This window comes from Pectinophora gossypiella, chromosome 5 (assembly GCF_024362695.1).
Source record: "Pectinophora gossypiella chromosome 5, ilPecGoss1.1, whole genome shotgun sequence".
NCBI lineage: Eukaryota > Metazoa > Arthropoda > Insecta > Lepidoptera > Gelechiidae > Pectinophora > Pectinophora gossypiella.
Window position 1 is genome coordinate 143,395 of NC_065408.1, and position 18,102 is coordinate 161,496.

At 41.2% G+C, this 18,102-nt stretch overlaps 1 protein-coding gene across 1 annotated transcript; it reads left to right on the forward strand.

The window, feature by feature from the left end:
• The first annotated feature begins 5,511 nt into the window (after positions 1-5,511).
• LOC126366907 (uncharacterized) lies at positions 5,512-17,622 on the forward strand. Its single transcript, XM_050010251.1, has 5 exons — positions 5,512-5,735; positions 13,090-13,250; positions 13,811-14,308; positions 14,548-14,765; positions 16,575-17,622. The coding sequence occupies exons 1-5, from the start codon at positions 5,512-5,514 to the stop codon at positions 17,580-17,582; spliced, it is 2,109 nt and encodes a 702-aa protein (XP_049866208.1). The 3' UTR covers positions 17,583-17,622.
• Positions 17,623-18,102: the final 480 nt, after the last annotated feature.

The window sequence follows — 18,102 nt, forward strand, 5'->3', positions numbered from 1 at the left end:
GTGCGCGCCGTGAAAGTACGCATCGAGTGTCTTGGACAATTTCTAAGTAACGTCATTACTGAAAGCATAATTTATGCTACTCCTTCGTTCAGCCCTATATGACGAGAATAGTTGTACTATGAAAGGAGATCTCTATAAGACAAGAGGACGACTGGTATCTTTAATGAAGTCATATAAGAAAATATTCCCACAAATCTCTGTATAAGGCATCATTGCTTCACGAATACATATGTCCCGCGAAATAAATAAAATCGTCCTCCATGTTTTTACTTCTGTTGTCTTCATGGAAACCGTTGAAAGAAACTTCAACTGCAAATGGAGATAAAATGTTAATCAGTAGTCCGCTTAGGCTCAGCAGAAATTCCAACGAACAAGAAAAAGAGTTGAAACGTCAAAAAGCTTAACGCTAAGATCTCATCCGAGACAGAAGAGTAAACAAAGGACATCGATCAGGGGAGCGCAGCGGAGAGACACCGGCCACAAAAACTTCGCTATAACTCAACCGCGGCCCGCGCCGGCCGGGTCGCGGCCGCTAGGTAACTTACACTCGCGTTTTTTCCACTTGTCACTCGTCAAACAGTCGTCGGCTCATGATGGGCTGCCTCGACGGACGCCTGCCAGCCTCCCGGCCGCAAGCAAACATCGTATGCAGCGGCGCACGCACACCAATATAGCTCCACATTGTTCACGTTAAAGCTGATATTGGCGTCGTCGGCGCGTCTGATTGCGTCGTTGCGTTGCCGCGCGAAGCGGGGCTGTTTTTTTGGCCCGGCGACCCGCGCGGCGGAACTGCTGCCCATTGTATGGTAATCCTCGCCCGGATTTTGTTCGGCTCAATTATATTATGAAGCTTAGCCACGAAGTCAAGAGTCACCCAGGCTGGCTGCAGCGGGCACCTCCCACCACCTCCACTAAAACATACCTACAAGTACTCCTCACTAACACCACACGACGCACACCTACCTATGTGCATGTGCTTAAGGATATAATATAATAATTATGTTGACGGTAATTTGCAACTACAATTAAGAATGCTTTGATTTCGTTGAACTCTTACGGGAATAAGTTGTATGCAGGTAAGTTACAATTATTTAAAAATAAAACTGTTACGATACATAAAGCTGTGTACCTATCTAATATCTACTAACGGAATCAAAATATCACTGTTTCGATCTAGGTATCATCAGCTACCTAAACAAGTTTCAACGAACCTGTATGCACATACTTAATAATAAAATTAATGATATATATATCATTATATAGGTACCATTTATTCAGACGAGGTAGGTGCCTCTTATTACTGGATATGTTCTAATTTGTGTAGTGTAAGTAGTCACTTACTACTGGTAGGTACTTAAATGACAGCAACAATGACGCCTCACACCAGTGACAGCAGACGAGTGAAAAGGATGCTAATGTCGCCGATGTGGGGCACATCCTAGTCGCGAGACGGCGCGTGCACACCGCGCAACACTCATAAATTGTAGATTTTCTCAAATATTCTACTCTCTATTATTGATACAATCACCTCGATTAGTTTAATAATTAATGAAATATTTTTATTTAATACTTTGAGCCTGCGATTTAAATATGTAATATTTAAATATGTATTAATTAAGTAAACTTAAAACGAGGACGACTTTTTAATTTTCGCAGGTCGGCACGTGCAAGGCAAGGCGGAGGACGCTAACGTGTGCGTATGTTGTGGTGGATGTCGCGCGTCGCGGCGGCGCGCGGCTCGCTCGTGTTTCGGGGTAAAACGGTACTTCAAAGCCGGCCGCGGCCGTAACCTTCGATATTTATCGCCGGACTCCACCACCGTAAAAAGGTTAGCTTGTGATTGAAAAACGAAATGTTCCCACACAAAAAAAAGAGCCCACTCCGACTGAACCGACTTTATGGAACTATTCTGATCATCGTATCGGTGGTATTATTGAAATTTATAAAATCTCTACAGATTCGACACGGATTAGAGCGAGTTATTTGGCTACCGGGGCTGTTGATTCCAAATTATTGGTCGTTTGATGTGACTATGATCGCACTGAGCTTTGCTTAGATTTCAAAATGTTCAATTTCCGAACATGGGAATCAGTATTAAGCAATCAACTGGATTTGAATTCGATTTGCGCAACTGTTCATCTATTCAGGCAGCATTGTGGAGCTCGCAGGAGAGCACGAGGATAGTTCGTACAATAACATTGTGACCAAATATTGCCATTTTAATGATGAACAGATCTATTAATAATTGTCAAAAGTAATGGCTATATAGTAAATAGAGGAGCAATTTTTTAGTGATACAAGTGAATCACGATTTTGTGTGATCTCTCCGGCCGGCGTAATCCGTGGTCACGACGCGGGGTTGCCGTGCTGGTATTAAAATATCTAAGTCCGCTCAACGAGATTGGCGGCGGCGGTGGCGGCGGCGGCGCGGAGGACGCCACGCTGCGCCCGCGCGCACAATTTATGGCGGCGTGCTGCTACGCCGAATTAACCAGCACCAGCTTACAACACACTGCGGCTTCGATTAACTGTCCTCCATAACTCAAGCCGCTCTATGACTCACGCACCTACAGATGTGCACTTTGATTGCATTATCAATCATCCGCAGGATATCTGAAATCTTACAAAAAACTTGAAGCTCCGAATAATTTAATGAATATTTGCAACTGTCATGCAACGAACAACAGTCATATTGCCGTTTACAAACGACGCATTGCTATTCAATGGACTGCCTACTTAAATAAAAATAAAATTAAATCCAGGAAGAAACTGATGGAAACAATGGTGCGACTAGAGCGCCCTTCGCAGTGACCCGCCGACCGGCGACCCTGCTTAAGTCAGTCGATACAATTCAAATTAATTCCATTCACATGATCGACAATGACTCGGTTTGGCGTCAATACCTACAACGGTCACTTTTATTTATGCTAGTGTCTCTTCTACCGCGTTACTTTACAAGCTTCGGCCGAGCCGATAAATTTCCCATTGGTTCACATCTTAGGTAATTTGATAGCCCTATTGACCGGTGGTCAGTCCACCTGCCGCGGTGCTCGCCGTCCCCCTCTCTCGGGAACGGTCGGAGAGGGAGGACGACAGTACCGTTCAAAAGGCGAAATTTGTTAAGTGTGAGATGTGAATGGGCTAGGGTTGTGTAACTGGATAGGTTCCGCGACTTATGGGCTCGGTTTGACCGCTCAATTACCGATGTCGCCGGCGCGCGGAAGTGATAAATACGGCGCGGACACTCGACCACGCCGGCCCTGCGTATTTGGTTTCACGCGTGTGAATAATGTTATTAGATTCTAATACGAATTGTATTCTCACGCATGTTAATGATGGTTTCCATATAACCGGTGATATTGGTGTTCTCGGAACTAGCGGCGGCGCGGCAGTAGGCGCTACAGTCAACACGGCGACACTCGGGATAATTAAACATGGTTTGTTTCAACCTCTAACTGTGAACTAACGATGACTCGCTCAGAACAAATAAGTGCAGAGAGTGGTCTCTCCGGTAGATGCTTAACCTCTGTAAGTACCTACTATTTATGTACAGAGCAGAATCTAATAAAAAAGCGTAACAAACAACACCTAGCTAGGGCTAGATTATAATAGTGACACAAAAAGAGGAAATCTTAACCTCTTAACGCCGAGATTTCCAGACACAATAGTTAAACAATGGGTTTTGGATTTTAAAAGAACATTCGGTCTTACGTCTATAATAGGACTCCGCAATACTAAAAACCAATTATGGTACCTTTATTAACGTGTATTTTCAACAGCAGCCCGCAAACTGAAATGCTTACCTTAATTAATATTGATTTAAGAGATGTATTGCTGTTGCCGTTTCGTGTCATTTCTTCTCCTCAACCATAACACCTTGCGAAACAACGCAGATTCAAAATGTTGCATTGATCTTTAACAAGTTTATCCATGACAATTACGTTGAATAAATGATTCTGATTATGTTCTTTCAGCAACTTGATATAAGAGTTACCGTTCAGATGTCAGTCATTTGTTCAGTAGCAGCGTCCGAGATAAATAAGGCAAATCATATTCATTGGTTGTGTAAGTATTATAGACTATTTAATCTTTGTGAACACAACACGGCAGCTCAAAGATGCGCGTATGTTTGGTGCGAGGCGGCGCGGCGGCAGCGCAGGCGCAGCATGTTTGTACGGCAAACAGTAACCGCGGCTGTGATACCGCGCACTTGTCACCGCACCGTCATCCTCATAATCATGGGAACAAACTCCGAGCCGCTTGAGAAATGGGCCAGCTTTGTTCATCAATATTGTTTCATCAGTTGTCTTCTACAAACTCGTGGTGTACACTGCGTTGTCACACTCGTCGGCGACATCCCGACATGCGCGCGCGCCGCGCCGCCGACTTAATCTGATCACTGCTTACTTTCAATCATTTCTTGGATGGCTTAGTGTGGACTTATTTTATAAATATTATTTGAGACATGACTCATTGGTTGTTTGCGAAGTCAATGTTTATTCACATTGGTACATCTCGCTTTGCGAATGAGCTGTTATCGTTTTTACTAGCTCCTTGAAATTTACTTATAATATTTTATGATTCTTGTAACATGTACAACTCAATATTTTCTGACTGTGTTAGTTGATTTCAATGGTAAGAACATCTTGACAACAGTCATGTAACTCAGAAATTACAGATGCCCATGTGTGGTAACGTCCACAGTGTTCTCGCGCTGCGTCGTACAGATTAACTCATGAAATCGGATAGAGGGCGGGTAATAAGCTCGCGTCGCCCGCGCGATAACGGAATATTTATACTCGTGCGTCCCGTCACAACCTGCACATGATAAAAATACACCTGATAAACGTGACCACCGACTACTGGAGCTGAGAGCTGCGACTCCACGTCGTCATTAATAAGACGACTCCATAAAACCAAGGTCTCTCCAGTCTAAAGTGGCCAGAACCTGAATGGGCTAAAGAGGCAGTAGTAAAAGCATTCCGGCTGGTGTTTGTCGTGGACGACCTTGCGCGGCGTCCGCGCGGCGGCCAATATTTGCGCGCGTAATGCCACCGGCGCGCGCCATTACACACGCTGCACAAACACACACCAAGTGCAATGACACTAGCTTAGAGAAACCAGCAGCCAGCAGCCCACCTAATACCAATATTTAGTTTTTCCACAAAACAGCAAAAGCACTCGAAACAAAAGTAAAGACCATCCCAGGAGCCAACGCCTACGAAATTGCAGATGATAAGTAGAGTGAGCTCCGATGGCAGATCATGCTTCGTAAATAACACAATATCTAACAAAATAGCATGAAACGTCGTTCTAACAGTCCTCAGAGACAACAAAGAAGACATCGAGTTTGACGCGAGCTATAAAATAGTCAACTTATGAGGAGACGCGATCAAATGTAGTGTTATAAAGATATAAAGCTCGCCAAAACCAATGTTAATGTTTTAGGTAATGTCATCGGAGACCATAAAGTGCCAATAAAGTTGTGAGAACAATAAAAAAGAGAGTGTGATGGAACAGAGGAGTTCACACCTTGGTGACGCGGTGGAGCCGGGGACGAGCAGGGCATGCGTGGGCGCAACGCACCACAACCTGCACACACCTCGCACCACACCGAACAACACGCACTTCACCACTCACACTAAATGCTTACGAAAATTGAACACCGTGGGGAACCCACTTCATATAACGGAATTTAGTTTAGAGAAAGCTGATGGGAATTTATGGGATAATAGGTGAGTCAAACTAAAACCAATGCTTGTTCACCAAATGATATTGTAAACTACAAACGACGTTACTAATTGTATAGAACGCGGAATCGCACGACGTTCACAAGTTCAACATAATATCAAGTTTCTATTCTTCCCTCTAATATCAGATGTTATGATAATCATTCGGCAGATAATAACATAAATCACTCATTACTTAAAGAATCGTTTAGACCTTGTCCGTGCGGACATAAAATTTTACGATTTTGTCTCTGGTATATTGCCAGTTGCCAAATTAATGGGTTTTGGACGTTCGATAACGTATAATTAATTATCTGTTCGCCGATGATTACGTCTGGCCAAAATGATAGGGCGTACACCTAGCATGAGTATAACGGGAATAATATACCCGTTAGCTTCAAGGGTACACTGAGTTGGTTTTGGCAGAGCCTAAAAGAAAGTAAACCCGGTGAGTTAAGTGGGCAAACATTCTACAATACATTACACCAACTAGCTGCCGATCGCTATGTGCCGTTTGCTTTGACATTTGTCTCGTGGAGCTCGCGCGTGTGTGCGTGTGTAGGTGTGCGCGGGCGCCGGTGTGCGCGATCCACTTGTCGTGGACATTTTCGACAACAGCGGACTCAAGAGCTGACCGGACAGTTATTGATCGATAAAATATAAACTATTGCTCGTAGAATTAGATTCAATATTCGATTATTCAAATCAATATAATTTCGTATTGTTTAACGTGTTAATAGCTTCCGTTCTTGTATTTGTGTTAATTTATGGTACGGCTTCTTGTGAGTATAAACATGATAGCTCTAGTTATTAAGCGATTATTGGTTGTTGTATTTGTCGTTTAATTTTCCTTGTACAAGTAACGTGTATTACTTGATATATTTTTGCATAGCCTTTCACGTCGTTGTGTGATCATCCACAAATCTAGTCTCCGTTCAGCCCTTGAAGTCGCGGGCGTCGTAGCCCCGACTCCCGCGTCGACACGACCGGAGTCGATGTCGCTCGCTTAGATCGCTTGTGGGCGATCGCTACTTGGGACTACCTATGTCATAGGAAGCCAAGAAGCTTTTGTATTTATAGATAAGTAATCTATTTTTTTCCGTTGTTTTAAGTTGCCTACATCTGTTTGCGAGAGCATCAGTAATTGTTCATCATCTTTCATCTTTAGTTTATTTCGGTTTTGGTCTAAAGAACATGTTCTGAAGAAGACCAAAAATCTTTGGCGTAGTTATTTATCGGTACAGGTTTTTAACTCGTAGATTGTTATCTATTGAAGCTGTTGACTGATCATATAGCACCACACAGTGGCAGCTTTAAATAGAATGGTTAGTTGTGCGACTCCGCCGTCCGGTTGACACTAGGACCAGTATGACGAAACCCTGCCACTCGCATCTGTACAGGTTTCTGTTTTTTTATTCTTGGCCCGGTGGATATTTAACTTGGCGCTGTTTGCGTCATATCTAAAATTGAACGGTAGAATCAGGTCCACTAAAATAACTATCGACTTCTGATAGATAAGTATTAAGTAGATTTTTATAGGATACAACGTAATAAACATAAGAGTATAGGGGAAGATATGTGTGGATAAGTGAGGTTAACTGAAAGGAGGACGTCACGTGTGCACCTGACAGTGAGTGGCGGATGATAAAGTTTGGGTTGTCAGTAACCGGTCGCTACAAATGGCCGCAGCCGGTCGGTCTAATTGGAAAACAAAACGGCGGTAGCTATCTCTTAATAATTGATATTATCGAGCTGGCGATCGGCGATCCCCCCCCCCGGTGGCGGCAATAGAGACGGTGACGCAAGCCGCGCTCATTCTCCTGTCCGCACGATTGCAATCTACACAACTAGAATGAAAATGATGTGTTACCATGTCACTCTGAGCGGTATCTGGCTTGAAAGCTTATCGCGCAGCTGTAGAGGCGGTTTGGTAAGTACTGGTTCTCTATACAGATAAACACCTCAAATTGTAGAGGGCAATTAATACCTCACGATCAGGTAACGGAATCGTGTAAGTATAATTTCATGTTTGTCGTCTTGTAATGCATCTTCTCTTGACGACTATACAACTCTAGAGTTAACATAACAGGTACTATAAGTTAGTTTCAACTAAAGTTGATCATACTGTATGGTACTACCAATTCGTTGCTGATCTTGCTAACTTGCTCTTGCTACCTATCTGCGGATTTGCACCTTGTACAATTGTCAAAAAAATCAAATACTTCAGTTGGCCAGATCACAGACGAATTAATTAACGACTAGAAATAAATATCAGCAACTCAACAACGTTGGAGCTGTGTTGAGGGCAAGTAATTACGATGTAAAAACATTCTTAAACATTGTGAAAGTACTCATCACCCTTTTCATTAAAAAAAAGAAACTGGAGATAGATGGCGGCATCGACGAATTCCTTTACAGTCAGTTTAGCATTTGTTTTAATGCGAGTGAACGGTACATTTTATAGCACTCTCCGTCACGGTCCGCGACCTGGCTCGTATGGGCGTGCACCCTTCAGTTCTTGACCCTAAGACATATACGGTTATTTAGCAAATTGACCATTGAACTTCACCACCTCGATGTATTGTGAAAGTTAGCCATACTCTATGCCTATAGAAAGTCACTTTAAAGTACTTCAGTTTTCACATCACGCATGATATAAACATTCAAAGGTTACGACTAAATAAACGCTGTGTGGTATGTGATAGTTTGCAACTAACTTGGCAATGACTATCAAAACAAATACATTATTAGAGATCATTAATAACCTTATATCGACTGTAGCATATAATAGAAATAAAATATTATTTATTTGCTTGAAACATGGTAATCAATGAGTATACATTCAATAGTCTCCAGTAAGTTCTACCTATAAACTAAGGCGTACTAATGTTATAGTTTGTAGCAATATTTTACATACCAAATCTTAATGTATTTAACCAATTTTTTGACTATAGATGTTAAGGTCACCTATTGTGTAAGTATATTTTTTGAATCAATAAATAGATAAACAGTCGGAATGACTATGAAGTGGGAAATCCCAGCAGTGTGCAGTACTGTGGGTTCAGTCGGGGTCGGCGGCCTGCGCCCGCGCCGCTGCCCAAACTGGACGCGTTACATCGAGATACCGCGTTAATTACCATCTCGCTGTCACGGACACTGGCTTGCTTAATGTTCGGCCTAACTTTATTATTATAGGCAACTTCTCCGCCACTTTCAGAACTTTCTTCTAAGGCTATATACATTTTTTTTTTTTTTTTTTATTTATTTATTTTGAGGAAGACTTACGGCCATATACATTTTCAACATAATAACCAGACAATAACTAAAGGCTAATTACAAGTCTCCACCTAATAGTGGCTAAGTTATTTACCCTTTTACAATTATAAAAATCAAGAAGTAAGTAAATAGGTTAAAGCATGTTAAGTAAGGTAGGTACAAACATTTGACGTTCTCAAACTAGGGCTAATAAGTCACTTGTGTCTCAAAGAAAGTTTTCGCAATTTTTTGTCGCATCATGGATACTTTAGAACAAAACAAGTCTAGATCGTACTCAGGTGGTAAGCTGTTAAAACTGTCAATAGATCGTATCAAGTAGGTATTATGCCTATAGTTAGTTCTCGCAAAAGGTGCCCATAAAATAGGACGTTGCCTCAAACTACGAATATTTGCGCGTAAATGCAATTTAGACAAAAGTTCCGGACAATCAATAGAACCATTGGCTATGTTCATTAGAAGTGCTATGTCGGTGACCTTTCGTCTTAGTACAAGCGGTAGGAAATGATATCTCTTGCAGCGTTCCAGATAGCCAGATGTATAGACTCGTGCCTTAAAGTCCAGATAACGCATAAACCGTTTCTGAATATTTTCAACTCGGTTTATATAGGTTTCATATTGTGGATTCCAAACCTGTGATGCGTACTCAAGAATACTACGTACAAAAGCACAATAAATAATTTTTATAGATTTTAATTTACGAAATTCACTACAGGTACGCATAATGAAACCCAGAGCCTTATTAGCTCTTTGTACTACGCTATCAATATGGTCCTCGAATAGCAGTTTACGGTCATGAATCACCCCAAGATCCCTCATTTTATCCACTTTAGTTATAGACTGACCGTGAAGGGTATAACCCGCATCAATTGACACAACTTTGCGACTAAAGGTTATGTAAGAACATTTTTGTATATTAAGATCGAGTAGGTTTAAACGGCAATAATCTTGAAATCTACAAAGGTCTGTTTGAAGTTTATGTGAATCGTTGGTGTTGTCTATTGTTTTCAGAATTTTCATGTCATCGGCAAAGAGGAGGATCCTAGAGTGCTGAAAGCAATGTTTAACGTCAGATATAAAGATAATAAATAAGATGGGGCCCAGTATCGATCCTTGTGGTACACCAGATGGTATAGGGGTCCAAGAGGATGTATAACCCCGGAGAACAACAGCTTGACTGCGGTTTTGAATATATGATGTAAACCAACGGTACAAACTTCCATGCACACCAGCAAATAATAATTTCTTTAAAAGGATTGTGTGATCAATACGGTCAAAGCATTTACTATAATCGGTATATACTACATCAACTTGCGAGCCCTGGTCCATACCACCCGTGATAAACTCATTAGCCAAAACCAGGTTAGTAACTGTAGAGCGCCCATTCAAAAAACCATGCTGACATTCGTCGAAGGAGCACTTAAGAGCCGCGTAAAGATTAGAATGTACAATGCGCTCTAGAATCTTAGCAAAAAGGCACAATTTTGAAATAGGACGATAGTTTTCGACATTAGATTTATTTCCTTTTTTGTGAACCGGAGTAATAAAGGCAGATTTCCAAATGACCGGGACAATACCTTCAGTCAACGAACGCTGATATAAAATACAGAGTGGCGTTGCTAGGCTATCAGCACACTTTACAATGAACAGAGGCGGTATAGTGTCAGGACCACCTGATTTCGCTAGGTCTAGCGATTTCAAGAGATTTAGCACAACCGAATACTGCACATCCACGGAACTAATGTGAGAGGAACTGTAAGTCTGTTCATTGCTGCGATCACTGATACCATTGGAGATTTGAGATTGAGGTGTGAGAAATGTGGATTGAAAGTATGATGCAAAGAGGTTACTAATCCCTTCACCAGTATCAGATGACGTATTTTGGTAATTCATTTTATTAGGACATACAACGCCTTGTCTTCTACTCTTTACATACGACCAGAATGTCTTAGGGTTGAGCATTATATCAGATTCAATTTTATCAATGTACCTGTCAAAACAACTTCGTTCAACCTTCACGGCTCGATCACGTAGCAAAGAAAAGGTAACATAGTCAGACCTATTTCCATACACTCTGTGCCTATCATGATATTTAGTTTTCTCTTTTAATATTTTAATAAGTGCACTGTTATACCAGGGAGGATAAGTACTCAAAGTTACAAGCTTTTGGGGTATGTATTTGTCTCTGTATTCATACAATTTATCGTAAAAGTACTTAACCGCATCATTGAAAGACGAACAACAGAGCAAGTCAGACCAGTTGATCTTGTCTAGAGCGGATGTAATTGCTGAATAATCACCCTTCCCGTACAAGTATTTACTAATATTCATTTCCTTCGTTTTCAAAGTAACGGCATAAAGTACATCTATGACCAACGATTTATGGTGTTCATCTTCAGGCACAAGGGACGACATACACGCTCTGACCGATAAAAAGTCATTTGAGAATACTAGATCCAGTATACGTTGCTTAGAGTTGTTCTCTTCACCGTTATATTGACACAAATTACATGTATTTATTATGTCGAAGAAATTAACCAAATGTTCACCCGAGATGTCGACCGGACACATTACCTCCGAGCTCACATCACGTAACCATGCGACATTATCTCCAAAATTAAAATCCCCCAGAATTATGAATTTGTCCATAGGGTGAGACAACATTATATCATATAATTTGTTAACGAAATTACTGAGTTGCGTTTTAAAGCTGTTCCCTCCCTTTTGATTACAAAGATAAAGAGTGCATATGTGTAACTTATGGATAGTCCCCAGTCTCCCTTTTTTAAGTGAGACACTTACCCATATATCTTCTGCTGAACTTTGCCACTCCGGTCTCTCAACTGCGGCCAGATTACGTTTTACAGCTAAGAGAACTCCCCCACCAAACTTTTGTCCCGTTAAATTATAATTCCTATCTCGCCTCCAAACCAAATACCTATTATCGAATAACTCACTATCCAGTATACCGTCTAACAACCACGATTCAGTTATCGAGATTACATCATAACCATTCATAACAACGTTCCTATAGAAATAATTTGTTTTAGTGCGTAGCCCCCTGGCATTCTGGTAATACACACTAAGAGTAGTCATTATAATTTCTAAATATATAATATGTAATATTACCAAGAAGCCTAGATCGTAAACTAGTACAAAATACGAATTTTGAGGGGTATACAAAATATTAAACAGTAGGTCATCGTTGGTTTGGTGTGTAATCCCGGACACAGTAAGACACTGTGCATGTTCACATAAAACATTGAGTTTCCGCTTACTAAACGCACAAAAGAATAAACCTGTTGTGGCACCAAGCTGTCTAAGCGATCATTAGTCATACATTGCATCAACATGCAACATAGAATGCACCTTATGCGAGCGGCTACAAAAGCAATTACGGCCGGATACAAGATCCTGCAGTACCTACTACGTTGACACGATAATGTACCTGAGTACGAAACATTGAGTGACAAGTATTGGAATACGACTAGTTCAAAAATTATGCATGTGATTCTCAAACTAAAAAGATTAAGATTGACACAACACATTTTATTGTTATGTGTCTCAAACATTTCACGAGATTATCTTTTTTTAAGTGACTTATTGTATTGGTTTGCTTTATTTGGCATTGGCTACGTAGCCAGAACTTTATCCGCACCACTCTTCAGGTTTCATAATTTATACCGTGGGTGGTATCGCAGTAAATTCTCTAGGTGCTGGTCAATATGAAATTAGACTCACAGTTTCAATATTTACTTACATACTTAAAGAGTATTATACTTCGTGCTTCGTTCTCGAGATTAGTAACCTGTAAGATGATAAGCTTGAACACAATGTAGTAACGCATAGTGACACCATTCATTGCACACATAGTTGAAAGCATATAGAAAAAAAAATAATAACAAAATTCTTTTTTTTTTTTTTTAATAAAGGGTAGTCTTATATTGTCTGCCCCACTCGGATAGTCTCCGCGCGCTTCATTCGCTTTTGTGTGCTCCGCCATTCTGCACGGTTCAAATAATTGACCTATAATTCGAGAAAAAACTCTTAGAATACAATAGTTTTACTAACTAATAATGTCCAAAAGACACAGTGAGGATATTGGTGACGTGAATCACATTAACAAACGTCTAAAAACATTAGAACGCATGATAATGCGTTCACGAAGACCTCGTGCTCGAGTTATTGAATCATCATCGTCGGAAGCGTCGTCACGGGAACCATCGCCTACTTCGAAGAACCCACAAGGTATTTAGTACAAACTTCCATAATTTTCGTCAAGTTCGATATTTAAATTTTTATTATGTACGGCTTCGTCAGACACTTTAGGTGTTTATCTCGCCACTGCATAAAACAAGGTCAAGGTCAAAACATGACCAACAATCTGCCTGTTCTAAATTCAAATTTCGTTACGGCACAATCGGCAATCGGATAACTCTTTGGGAGTTTTTCCACCGCCACAACGTGCTCAGATTCAAATATATAATTATATATTATATAAGTACCTAGATACTTATAACCACATACCTACTATGCTCAACCGGTTGACTCTCTGGGAGTCCTCCACGAGTACGGTATAGGTATAGATATTTAGGCACCTTTTTTGTTCACACGAATAATTCCTCAGGAATTAAAATATGTTTGCGTGTTTTTCTATGGGAAATACACCTTACATTAATTTTCGGGTACAGAGACGTCTGTGGGACTATCTCGTAATCTCGGATTTTGCTGACGTATGATTCTGTGGGAGTCATACCACCCCCTAGTTACGACGCGTATCTTTATACGTGTATAATTTTGTCATCTAGGCGAAGAAAATCGGCGCGACCGGACGGCGTTGATCGTCACTCTACACGGACCCAACTCTGATGTCGAACCGGGACCGTCCTACGCGGTGGCTGAGAGGACCGCGACCGCCACTGCCGTCGCCGCCGCCGTGGATGAAGCTCGGGCTACCACGAGTACCCCACCTGCTGCAGAGAACGTCCTCGACAGCGCATTGTTAGAGATTCTCGGCGATGACCCCTCTGCAACCATACAATATGGACCGGATATACACAAGGACCTAGCATCCCGTTTCGAACACCTTGCGACAAATGGGTTAGATAAAAATGTTCGGAAGGAACTGGTCGACAAATATCCTATTCCGGGTAACTGCGGCCTTATCGGCGCGCCTATACTCAACGCCGAAATCAAAGCTGCTCTGCCCGATAGTATGTACAAGAGGGATAAGGCTATTGAAGCCCGGCAGAAACAACTCGCCATGGCTATTACAGTCCTTGGGGCCGCAATGACTGACCACATAAGTAGTGTCAAAAATAAGGATCACGAACTCATTAAGAAATTGATGGACACTGCTCGCCTATTATGCGACATCCAATATGCAGAATCCATCACTAGACGAAACTTCGCAATGTTTTCCCTTAAAAAGGATCTAAAAGAAAACTTAAGTACTTCCAAAGTGGATAAATATCTCTTCGGAGAAAACTTAACCGATACCTTGAAAGCGGCTAAGGCAGTAAACAAATCGGGCGCCGAGCTTAAGGTGATAAACAAGGTGGGGAAAAAATCTGCTGTTCAAACGCAGAAACCTCAGGGAAACAAAGGTTTAAACTGGAAAGCTCCAGCACCGCAGCAGCAGCGCAGGCCGACGGGAGCCGGGGCTCAGAAGAACCGCGTGCCTGCCACGACGACGTGGGCGAACCGCACGCGCGCCGCCGCCTCCAGGCCGTCGTCGCCGCCGCGCCGCCGCCGCTAGACCCGGTACTGTACGCTGGACAACTAGCACAGTTTTACTCGCAGTGGTCACTTATCACTTCCGACCATAATATTTTGAATACAATTCAAGGTTATAAAATTATCTTTGCCCGACCAGTCGTGCAACATTATGTACAACCGATCCCAAACTACTCTAGCAGTGAAATGCAATGCTTTGAAGAGGCTATTAATAGCCTACTAGGTATCGGCGCCATTTCAGCATGCGAACACTGCGAAGGACAATAAATTTATATCTAGTGTTTTCCTGCGCCCAAAACCTAATGGTCAAATGCGCTTTATATTAAACTTAAAGAACTTGAATAAGTTTATTGACACAAGTCACTTTAAGCTAGAGGATATTCGTACATCAATTAAACTAATGTCACAGGACTGTTTTATGGCCACTGTCGACCTAAAGGACGCCTATTTCTTAATAAAAATTCACGAAGATTCTCGTAAATACTTAAGATTTATGTGGAACAATAAACTTCATGAGTTTAATGTACTACCATTTGGGTTGAACACAGCGCCTTACATCTTTACTAAGTTAATGAAGCCTGTAATCAGTCTACTTAGAGCAGCTGGACATATTTCCACAATATACCTTGACGATATTCAATTGTTAGGAAGATCATATCTTGAATGCTCTTACAACGTGAACTCAACTATTAATCTACTTACCGCTCTTGGTTTTATAATCAATAGGGAAAAAAGTCAGTTGACCCCTTCAAAATCATGTAAATTTTTAGGCTTCATCTTGGATTCACATACTATGCAAATAACTTTGCCCCCCGAAAAGAAAACACATATCAAAGCAGAGTTACAAAAAATCATAAACATTACTAGGTGTAAAATTAGAAAATTTGCTCAACTTATAGGACTTCTTGTGTCTGCGTGTCCCGCAGTGGGATATGGAATGTTATATACAAAACAGTTAGAACGGTGTAAGTATTTAAACTTACAACCTCATGATGACTATGACAGGTATATGAAAATCCCGGAAAACATACTTTCGGACTTTCAATGGTGGCTACGTGCTATAGAGAGCCCTGCGCACCGTATTCGAGACGACTGTTACGCGGTTGAAATATTTTCTGACGCCTCAACTACGGGGTGGGGCGCGGCCTGCGGGGGTGACACCGCGAATGGGCCTTGGTCACAGTCGGAGCGCGGGATGCACATTAACTATCTCAAACTGTTAGCTGCTTACTTTGCGATTAAAATTTTTGCAAAACATTTAGAAAATTGTCAAGTTTTAATTCGCATAGACAACGCTACTGCGCTATCCTACATTAACCGCATGGGCGGGATTCAATTCCCACATCTCACTGACATTGCTAGACAGATCTGGCAATGGTGTGAACATAGGAAAATCTTTATAAAGGCTTCATATGTCCCATCTAAAGAAAACATCGTAGCTGACACTGAATCCCGACGTTCACATCCAGACATAGAATGGGAGGTAGAAAACTTTACTTTTGACCAGTTAGTTTCACAGTTTGGTTCCCCAGACATTGACCTGTTCGCCAGTAGACTGAACAAGAAATGTGAAAAGTACGTATCTTGGCACAGGGACCCTGACGCCTTCGCTATCGATGCATATACGATAAGCTGGAAGAATCTATATTTTTATGCCTTCCCACCGGTTTCGATGATACTTAAAACACTGCGCAAGATTATCGCCGACAAAGCGACCGGTATCATGATCGTCCCGTTGTGGCCCACACAACCTTGGTACCCAATTTTCCACAGTCTTTTGACGTCCTATATTTTTGAGTTCAGTTCAAATGACCATGTAATCGTTTCTCATTCCAGCAGGAGGAACATTCACTCGAACCTTACCCTGGCTGCCGGAATATTATCCGGGCAGCACTATTGCGACGGTCCGTACCAGCCTCGGCAGTAGATATAATGATTAGTTCTTTAGCTGATTCATCTTTTAAACAGTACAACACCTATATTAATAAATGGTATGATTTTTGTAAACAAAATAACACACCTTTATACGATGCATCAATATTTAAAGTCATGGAGTTCCTTACTGATTTATATAATAGTGGCAATCAATATGGTTCGTTAAATTGCTGTAGAGCAGCCTTGTCCTTAATTTTAGGACCCAATATATCGACGGATTATCGTATTCAAAGGTTCTTCAAAGGTGTGTTTAGGCTAAGACCTACTATTCCCAAGTACGATATCACTTGGGACACTGGGTGCGTGCTAGATTACCTGGCTCTCTTGTACCCTAACGAGGCCATATCAATGGAAAAACTTGCAAAAAAATGTGTAACATTACTGGCACTGGTTACCGCCCATAGGGTACAAACCCTGTCGAAAATAAATATTTATAACATTAAGATGTTTCCAGATAAGATTGTTATCAAAATTTCAGATCTCATCAAAACTTCGAAAGTCGGTACGAATAATCCAGTCCTTACCTTACCTTTCTTTCTGCAAAAACCTGGGATTTGCCCAGCCAAGTCATTAATTAGCTACATAAATAGAACGGCCTCAATTAGAGAGTCAGATTACCTTTTTATCAGTTTTAAGCGGCCTCATAAAGCCGTCACCACACAAACACTCAGTCGTTGGATTAAGTCTACACTGAAAGATTCTGGTGTGGATGTGTCAATCTTTTCAGCACATAGCACGCGCCACGCTGCCACATCCCAGGCATACAGCGCAGGGGTTAGCATTGACCAGATTCGAAAAACTGCTAGTTGGAGTCAAAACTCCACCACGTTTGGAAAATTCTACAATAGAACCATCATGACCACAAACGAGGCAGAGTTGGCTTGTGCTATATTAAATAATAATTTGTAATTTTATTTAGTTTGTAATCATCTAGACACATTATAATAATAAGTACTAGACAATTATACATTTCATCTACATTTCGTTATAGTTTTCTTTACTGCGATATTTCCCGAACCTGCTCTCAACATCTACATTGTGTTCAAGCTTATCATCTTACAGGTTACTAATCTCGAGAACGAAGCACGAAGTATAATTAACGGTTAAACGAACTTACCTGTAAGTGAAGTTCTATCGTAATTATACGAGTGCTTCGTTCGAAGAGATTAGTAACCCCCGCCCGCCCTAGACCCCAAATCTGTTCTGCAAATATCGCAAACAGAGCCCTAAACTAATGAAGCGCGCGGAGACTATCCGAGTGGGGCAGACAATATAAGACTACCCTTTATTAAAAAAAAAAAAAAAAGAATTTTGTTATTATTTTTTTTTCTATATGCTTTCAACTATGTGTGCAATGAATGGTGTCACTATGCGTTACTACATTGTGTTCAAGCTTATCATCTTACAGGTTACTAATCTCTTCGAACGA